At 46.2% G+C, this 9790-nt stretch overlaps 1 protein-coding gene across 3 annotated transcripts in view; it reads left to right on the top strand.

Moving 5' to 3' along the window:
- Positions 1 to 7166: 7166 nt before the first annotated feature.
- KANSL3 (KAT8 regulatory NSL complex subunit 3) overlaps positions 7167 to 9790 on the top strand; it is a 41675-nt gene continuing 39051 nt past the window's right edge. For all 3 annotated transcript variants that reach the window (XM_021701165.1, XM_021701163.1, XM_044918617.1), the window contains exons 1-2: positions 7167 to 7223; positions 8294 to 8558. In XM_021701165.1, the coding sequence (XP_021556840.1) occupies positions 8344 to 8558 (215 nt within the window). In that variant the 5' untranslated portion in view covers positions 7167 to 7223; positions 8294 to 8343. The remainder of the gene's footprint in view (positions 7224 to 8293; positions 8559 to 9790) is intronic.

Genomic DNA, 9790 nt, shown 5'->3' with positions numbered 1-9790 from the left:
GTCCTCCCCCTACTTCCCTCCTTTTCTCTGCAGCGGAGCCTCCTTCTTGGAGCACCTTGGTCCAACGTTCTCCCAGGGCTCACGGGGTGAGGAGAGCCCCGGGCCTGTTGCTTAGCAGTAGAGGTGATGTCACAAAGGTGGGAGGTTCTTGGTTCTGGAGAGGAACGGAGGGGAAGGACAGGAGGAAGTCACAAGGAGTACGAAGCCAGTGGCTTGAGGTGACTAGGCCTGTACAAACAAAATGATTTGGCTGCTTGGCGTTTCCTCTTTCTTTTTCTTTCTCTCTTATTCTCACTGTCCCTCTGATTTCATGATCAGGTATAAGGGTAGTGTTTCCTCTTTATATAAATAAGCAAGTTATCTGGAGTGAATCAATGCCAAAGTCCCACAATTTAAATGAGAAAATAAGAGAAGTGAGGTGATACGGGAAAAGGAATAGGTAAATCAAAGACCATTTCAAGGACAATTCAGGAGAAGCCCTTCTTAATGCATAAGCAAATATGTAGGCCTCTTTTTTTTTTTTTTAAAGATTTATTTGTTTATTTGAGAGAGAGAGAGAGAGACAGAGAGAGAGAGCACTGGGGGAGGGGCAGAAGGAGAGAGAGAATCTTAAGCAGACTTTCAGCTGAGCTTGGAGCCTGACACAGGGCTCGATCTCACAACCCTGAGATCATGACCTGAGCTGAGATCAGGAGTTGGACACTTAACCAACTGAGCTCCCCAGGTTCCCCAAGCCTCCTTTTTCTAAAGGGAGCCTAAGTCCAGATATGAATCTGTCTTTAACAAAGGGAAATGAGCTTTTTAATTAATGAGCTTTTATGCCAGCTGATTTTAAGGTTAAAAAAAAAATCTCAAGGTCAATACAATTTTGCTGTGGCATCTTGACTGCTCTCAAGGCCTCTCGTCATGAGGATGGAGTTGGGTCATTTGCTCTTGTCTTGTCCACACTAAGCGTTTTACTGCTTCAGGTTTGAATATTGTATAAATTACATCTTATCCAATAGCAGGAAGATTAATGGACGTTTTAAAAATGTGTCTTAGTTGATGAAACAATTGAATAGTAAGCTTACTGTGCCTTCTTTTTTTTTTTCCCTAAGATTTTATTTATTTGAGAGAGAGAGACAGAGAGAGTGAGAGCATAAGCAGAGTGAGGGGCAGAGGGAGAACCAGATTCCCCACTGAGCAGGGAGCCTGATGCAGGGCCTGAACCCAGGACCCTGGGATCATGACCTGAGCCAAAACCAAGAGTTGGATGCTCAACCAACTGTGCCACACAGGCTCCCCTAAGATTTTTTTTTTTTAAGTAATCTCTACATCCAACATGGGGCTTGAACTCACAACCCCGAGATCAAGAGTTGCATGCTCCACCAACTGAGCCAGCCAGGCGCCCCTAACATGAACTTTTATAATTTAGTAAGAAGAAGATGAATACTCCCAAGGAAGATGAGGGAAAGTTTACAATAGGTGATTGCCAAATGGACAAACAAAATGATGTGAAAAAAAATTCAGTCTCTTTAATAATCAAAGAAACTCAGTGAGATACCATTTATCACTTTGCCAAATTGGATTCAAGAGCCAAAAAAAAAAAAAAGAGAGAGAGAAAGATGTAAAAAAAAAAAAATTCAAGCCCATTAATAAGCAAAGAAATCCAAGAAGATATCATTTATCACCTCCCAAATTAGAAAAGAATGAAAAACAGTAAGAGTGACGTGCTGAGGAAGGAACAGGGGCAGAAGGAAGATACGAATCCCTACACAGCACCAATGGGAGAATAAATAGAAAAAGAGCAGAAGCCTGGCCTGGGATAAGTGCCAGGGAGAGAGAATAAACAGTGGGAGACAAGGGGCAGGCACTGCTCATTTTGGGTCACTTCTTCTAGTATTAACCTCTGTGTTTCTAAATAGCATCCGTTGAATTTTTCAATTTGAGACACTGGCTATTAAGTCAGCTCTTACCCCATCCCTCACTCCTTCCTGCCTTCTAGTTTCTCTCTCCCCCAGTTCCCCATTCATCACTTTCAGACATGGCTACTGCTGTTTATTATGCATGTGAGTTTAGCTCTCTCTCACTCTGCCTTTCCTACATCCCTGCATCCTCTTCTCCCAATACAATTACCCCTCATCTGGGGACTAAACCTACACCCAGTCTTTTCATTATTATGCTGATGTATATTGTTTCATTGAAGATCAAGGAATATACAGTTGACCTCTGAACAACATGGGCTTTTTTTTTTTCCCCATGAAAAGAGTATTTTATTGTTTTTGTTCATACATGCCAAGTTTCAACTTTCAATAATAAAATTCAATAAATTTGATTCCTCAATCATAAAAACTTGCTTTACACATTATTTACATGTTGCCAAAGTCTACAGCCACATAAAACATCACAAGGATTTGACTCTATGCATGGTACCATCACACAGAAGGGAGCTGATCAAACAACATACAATCAAAGATTAAATTGAAGATAGGCACCGTGTATTTGGCACTGTTCATTAACATTATAACACCTTCCTCTGAGAAACAGGTATTCTTTTTTTTTTTTTTTGAGAGAGAGAGAGACTGGGGGTGGAGGGGCAGAGAGAGAGAGAGAGAATCATAAGCAGGCTCCATGCTTAGCATGGAGCCTGATGTGGGGCTCGATCTCATGACCCTGAGATCAGGACCTGAGCTGAAGTCAAGAGTCAGCTCCTTAACCGACTAAGCCACCCAGGCACACTGAGATAGGTACTCTTAAGCCACAAGATACCAGAATTTTGCTATTCACATCAAAAGCAGCTTTCAAACTTTGTGGTAACAGTAATCAGTTTAAAGAAACAAGATACAACCAGAATTGGGAATGGAATTCAAACACTCCAACTTTTTGCTGTGCTCCAAGCTGCCATTCTTTTTTTTTTTTTTTTAAAGATTTTATTTATTTATTTGACAGAGAAAGACACAGCGAGAGAGGGAACACAAACGGAGAGTGGGAGAGGGAGAAGCAGACTCCCTGCCGAGCAGGGAGCCCGATGCGGGACTCGATCCCTGGACTCCAGGATCATGACCTGAGCCGAAGGCAGTCGCTTAACCAACTGAGCCACCCAGGCACCCTCTTTTTTTTTTTTTTTAAAGATTATTTATTTATTTATTTGAGAGAGAGAGAGCACATGAGAGGGGGGAGGGTCGGGAGGGTCAGAGGGAGAAGCAGACTCCCTGCCGAGCAGGGAGCCCGATGCGGGACTTGATCCAGGGACTCCAGGATCATGACCTGAGCTGAAGGCAGTCGCTTAACCAACTGAGCCACCCAGGCGCCCCCAGCTGCCATTCTTAAAGTCAGTTTAATTTGATGATTTTTCCATTGTGAACAACTTGGGTTTGAACTGCATGGGTCCCCTTGTACGTGGATTTTTTTCAATAAATACAGTGCAGTACTGTAAACTTATTTTCAAAATATTTATTTATTTATTTATTTATTTATTTGTCAGAGAGAGAGAGAACACAAGCAGGGGGAGCAGCAGGCAGAGGGAGAAAGACTCCCTGCTGAGCAGGGAGCCCGATGCGGGAGCTCGATCCCGGGACCCTGGGATCATGACCTGAGCTGAAGGCAGATGCTTAACTGACTGAGCCACCCAGGCATCCCAACCCTATGATTTTCTTAACATTTTTTTTTCTCTAGCTTACTTTATTGTTGGAATATAGTATGTAACACATATAACATACAAAATATGTGTTAATCGACCATTTATGCTATCGGTAAGGCTTCTGGTCAACAGTAGACTTAGTAGTTAAGTTTTGGGGAAGTCAAAAGTTATACATGGATTTTCAACTGTGCAAGTTGGGGTGGTCGGTGTCCCTAACCCCCATGTTGTTCAAGGGTCAACTGTACTCTAATTCCATATCCTTTTTTTTTTTTTTTAAGATTTATTTATTTTAGAGAGACAGAGAGTACACAAGCATGTGTGAGTGGGGGGGAGGGGCAGAGGGAGAGACTCTTCAAGCGGATTTCCCGCTGAGCACAGAGCCCAACCTGGGGCTCGATCTCACCGCCCATGAGATCATGACGTGAGCTGAAATCAAGAGTCAGATGCTTAACCAACTGAGCCACCTGGGCGCCCCCATATCCTTTCTTATATATAGCTTTGTGTTTTCCTGTAAGTTAAGAATTTGTTTTTTCATTTGCTTGCTTATTTTGAAAGTTTGACCAAGTCTTCCAACATCCTTCAGTAGCTCTGTGATACTCCTTTTTTTTAAATGTTTTTTTAGTTAATGTTTTGTGTTTTTAGATAATGTTTTTTTAGTAATCTCTACACCCAACATGGGGCTCAACTTATGACCCCAAGACCAAGAGTCGCATGCTCTTCCAACTGAGCCAGCCAGGGCCCCTTACCATGTTTTTGGTGTCACCATTGAGTTTTTAGCCATTCTAGTGGATGTGAAGTGGTAAAGATTTATTTTTCATCTTGAACCATGTCTCTTGCCTTGGTGTCCTGCTGTCAACGAATCCATCGATCATCAATCAGTCAACACAGAAACCACCCCCTATGTCCTGGGCTATGTTCTCTGAAGGATACAAAGAAGGTTAATGCCCCTGACTTTGAGGATCTACTCTTTACTATCTATGGTCAGTACCAAAATTCTTACTGGGGCATTTAGGGCCCTGCAGGCTCTGGCTATGTCTCTTTCTCAACTTCATTTCTTTCCACTTGGTGACCACTGTTTCCTAGTTATCTTTTTTTAAAAATGTTATCAAGCTCCCTTCTGCCTCTCAGAGCCTCCCCCCCCCCCCCCCCGTTCCTTCTCCTAGAGATCTTCTCTCCCAGCGTATACCATGTTACCTCATTCTGCTCTTGGTTTCAGTTTCAGTGTCACCTTCACAGGGACACTTACCCCATCACCCAAGCCAAGGCTGGCTCACTGTTCTGTATGCTCATCACCTTGCCCTTTAACTAATCACAGTAGGTATGGTGGGGAGTGGAGTTGTGAGGGGTCAAATGCCTAGGTTCTGGAGCCAGACTGGTTTCTAGTTCTGCCTTTGATACTTACTAGCTATGTAACCTTGGGCAAAATACTTTACCTCCCTGGATAGGACTATAATAAAACTTAGCATATAAAGCCATTGAGAGGGTTAAATGAAGTAGGTCATTTATGTCACTTAGAACTTGTTTGGCATTCTCTAAATGCTAGCCCTTATTTTCACGGTTGTAAATTAAACAATTATTTATGTAGATTAACAAGAAGCATGCCTCGTCAGTGCTGTATCCTCAGCACCTAGCATAGGACTTATTGCATAGTAGGAATTTAAGAAATATTTGTGAACGAATGACTGAATGCCAAGTGTATCCTCCAGGATATCAGAAGGAAAGACATTTTAGAGAGGAGATGGCCAACTCTAATCAATTGGTAGTGACAACCTAGAGTCCTGTATGGAGAAAATGATTTTGAAGTTGCACCTGGGGTCACAGTGGACTGTGATTGATTAATCATGTCCGCCAAGGCACTGGAAAAACCTCTGCAAAGAAAGTGTTAAGGGTTTGACCTCTCTGCTATAGAGAACACTCACTATCCTGTTGGAAATCGTCCAGAATCGTGAAATGACCAGTTTGCCTCCCCACTCCCGGACCTTCCATCTTTCCTCTGGGCACTGAGGGCTCTGTGTTGCATTGCACACACCCTCTGAAGCACTGTGTTTCTTTCTTTTGGCTGGTCTCTGGACCTACTTCCATCAGTGTTATCTCAGTTGTCTCAGTCCTGCCCTGAGAGGCAACCAAAATGAGCTGAACCAATCCACTAATCACCCCAGAATGACTGGACTTGACTCTTGATTGTTTTCCACCCCAGGAACACCTACACTTAATTCTAGCCTGGGGGTGGGGCGTGTGTGCCTGTTTGTGGTATAGCCTGGGTAATGAATCCAAATGCCAGGGGGGCCAAGGACACCTAGTGAAGGTGGCCAGAGTGAGGGCATATGCAGCCTCTATGCCTGCCACGCTGGAAGGTGAGTCCCGTGCTGCCACAGCCTCCAACTTTTTAAGAGAGTGCATAAATCTGGATTTTTACATGAAATCTCCCTAGTTTAAAAATGTTTGCAATTAGGGAAACCTGGGTGGCTTAGTCAGTTAAGCACCCAACTCTTTTTTTTTTTTTTAAACATTTTATTTATTTATTTGACAGAGAGAGAGGGAACACAAGCAGGGGGACTGGGAGAGGGAGAAGCAGTCTCCCCGCTGAGCAAGGAGCACGATGTGGGGCTCGATCCCAGGACCCTGGGATCATGACCTGAGCCAAAGGCAGACGCTTAACGACTAAGCCACCCAGGCACCCAAGCGTCCAGCTCTTGATTTTCGCTCAGGTCATGCCCTCAGGGTCTTGAGATCAAGCCCTGCCTGGGCTCCGTGTCCAGCGGGGGGTGGGGGTGTGGGGGGTGGATCTGCCCAAGATTCTCTCTCCCTCGCCCTCCGCCCCTCCCCCACTCGCTCTCTGGCTTGTTAATGCGCACGCACTCGCGCGCACGCGCGCTCTCTCTCTCTCAAAAAAATTTTGCAATTAAATAAAATTTTAAGAAAGCAGTGGGTAAACCAAAGAAAATGGTATTGGGCTGTACTTGGCCCATTTGCTGTCCCCTCCTGGGCCCTTACTAACCTTTCCAATCCCTCTGCAATGGCCTGGTCCTTCAGAGTTCAACCTTAGGTGACTTCCCCTTCATGACATCACCCCAATTCCTTCGTGGTACATCTTTCTTCTTGTAGGACACTCTGGGGACCCCCCATGGTAATTACCATCCTGAGATCTATTTGTACTCCTGCCACGTTACCAGAATTACTCATTTCATTCTCTCAGCGGCCCAGTGAAGTACTTGCACATTTAGAGATGAGGGGGGACGCTGAGATCTTGCTGGGGTCATAAAGCCATGGAGTTAAGGGTTGGAGCTGAGATTCCAACCCGCCAAGTCTGATCTCTACCTTGAGCCGCAACTGCCTCATTAAACTCCTCAGCGGCAGGGCGGCGGTCTCAACTCTGGACTGAGTGCTGACTTTCTGCTTGGGAGACCCGCGTGCCTCCTGGTGCTCCTCTTCCCGCCTTCCCGCCTTTGTGGCCGCAGCCACTCCCTTTCCGGGTTTTGCCGCTCACCGCCCTCCTCAGGCGATAATCCGCTTCCGCATTTTGCGGGGCGCCGGGCGTGGAGGCGGTAACGCGCACGCGCGCAAGGATCCGGCCCGGGCCGAGCGCGCGGCCCGGCCATTGCGGGTGAGGGAAGGGCCGGCCTCGGCGGGGTGGCGGGGTGGCGGGTCCGGCGGGTTGCGGCCCGGGGTCGGGGAGAGCGGGGGTCTTGGCGAGGGCTTCAGGACTCCCGGGGCATGCGGGGATCGGGGGCTAAAGCCCGGGGCCAGGCGGCTGGGGTCGGACGGGCGCGTTGGGCCGGGGACGGACTTGGGCCGCCGTGACGCGGGAGCCCGGCCGGGCCCGGGCCCGTGACGCGGGCGGGAGGCGGGTGCGAGGCGGCTCCTCCTCGTCGCGAACTCTCGGTGACCTTGGCCAAGTCGCTTCATCTTCCCCCGAGCCGGCGCCTCCGTCTATACAGTGCGAATTATAAGCCCTGCCTACTAGATGGGGCGTTTCGAGGCTCAGTGGCGAGACCCCCGGAGGGGGACGTGGAGTACCGGGCGGTTTGCCGGGGACTACCCACCCTGGGGCGGGGGAGAGGGGGCTTCCTGGGATAGCGTTTTGCTGCAGCCTTTGGGCAGGAGCTCTCATTTGGGTATTTTAAGGACTCCAGGGTATTAGCAAGTAGTTGCAAAACTTTTAACATAAGAAAGAGGCTTGAAGGGCTTCCTAGAGGCCCATGTTGCCCTGCTGTTCCTGGGGTGCTCCCGCTCTGGCCGCGGAGACGGCTCTGAGTATTTGGGGAGTGGTGTGAAGCAATGGAGCGACGGAGCCCCTTAGCTTTGGAAGAATGAATGTTTGTGATTCGTGTTTGCCAGAACCCTTCCTGCCTGCATAGGAATTTGTGGTGCTGGCCAAGCAAGTTCAGTATGTGTCCATGTGAGGCCTTTGTGAACAGTGGAGTCAATCAGCTGTCCAGTAAACGAATTTTGTAGGGGTTGAGTATGGAGGATCCTGTGGTGCCAATAGCCTTTTTTGGGGGTGGTGTGGGATCTCAGGAGCCCTTCCTATGGTGGGCAAGGGTCTGTGGTGTAATGGATACCCAATTATGAATGATAGAAAGTCACAAAAGTAAGAAGGATATTAGATACTATTCTAGGTTGGAAGAAATTTAGAATCTTTGAATTGCCTTAAACCGAAACTTTTCACTGCAGGTGACTAGCATGCAGATACCCATTCTCTGACTTGCTGGCCCTCTACTGACATGGCCCACCGGGGTGGGGAGAGGGACTTCCAGACTTCAGCGCGGCGTATGGGCACCTCGCTGCTCTTTCAGCTTTCAGTGCACGAGCGGGAGCTGGACCTGGTTTTTCTGGATCATAGCTATGCCAAGCCATGGAGTGCCCACCCCGATGCCAGTAGTGCTCGCCCCACGCGCATGCTCTTTGTTACTCCCCGGAGGCAGCATGAAAGTACCATGTGAGTTTGGGCTTCTCTCCTAAGGGCTGCCCTTGCCCTCTAACTGGACAGTAATCAGATGGTGGGGATTAGAAAGGATTTTATTGTGGGAGATTGTATGGGGGCCTTGGATATTTACTTAAGGCATCTCTGTTAGGCAGCGTGAGGTTATCCGGCCTATATGTAGACATCTGCATTCAAGACATCTAACAAGTTAGGAAAGCAAACAAACAACATATTCCACGTAGTTAATAGGACTTGTATGGAAAGAGGATTATTTAGCTGGTGATGAAAAAGACAGAAGAGTTGATTTTTTAAAAATTGTCGCTCAGGATTAGACTCATTTCCTTTACTCCAGTGTTCTGGCTTGCTCCATCACTGGCAATGATAACCTTTTTGAGGTAACGTGATTTCCTTTTTCTGGCTTCACTCAGCAAAGTTTAGGAGCATATTCCAAGACATATTCCGCCTTGCTTTCTCTCTTAGCTTGTCACCCACGGGTTGATGTAAACCCTTCCTAGGTCTGATTGTATTTTCAGCTGGCCTACATTATAGGGTAAGGACTTTTTTTTATAAATTTACTATGTAATATGTGATACAATTACATTTGGCCTAAATAAACTTGTTTAGCAGTTCTTTTGAGCTTTAAGTTATTCTAATTTTATTTCAAGATTGATTGATATATTTTATTTTGATGATCATATCATACCCTTAATAATTTTGTAAACTTTTTTGGGGGAAAGAGACTTTTTTTCTTTCTTTGTTTTAATCTAATCGAATGTCTTATCTTTCCTCTAGGACAGGTTTTAGGTTTGTTGATGAATAGAGATCTTGTATTTTGCTTCTTTACATCTCCTATTGAGCCTTAATGAGCTAGAGATACCATGATGTGTGTGTTTTAAACATGAATAGAATAGTGGTGTTTTTTTTGTTTGTTTGTTTGTTTTTAAAATTTTTTTTTTTTTTTTAAAGATTTTATTTATTTGACAGAGAGAGACACAGCGAGAGAGGGGAACACAAGCAGGGGGAGTGGGAGAGGGAGAAGCAGGCTCCCGGCCGAGCAGGGAGCCCGATGCGGGACTCGATCCCAGGACCCTGGGATCATGACCTGAGCCAAAGGCAGACGCTTAATGACTGAGCCACCCAGGCGTCTGGATTTATATTTTTAAAAGATTGCTTTGAATTTTTGTTGAATAGATACAATTCAGTAGTGGAAATAGAAGACCTGCTAGGATGCCATTGCAGTAGTGGGG

This window comes from Neomonachus schauinslandi, chromosome 10 (assembly GCF_002201575.2).
Source record: "Neomonachus schauinslandi chromosome 10, ASM220157v2, whole genome shotgun sequence".
In the NCBI taxonomy this organism is placed as follows: domain Eukaryota; kingdom Metazoa; phylum Chordata; class Mammalia; order Carnivora; family Phocidae; genus Neomonachus; species Neomonachus schauinslandi.
This window is presented reverse-complemented; position numbering and strand designations above follow the sequence as displayed.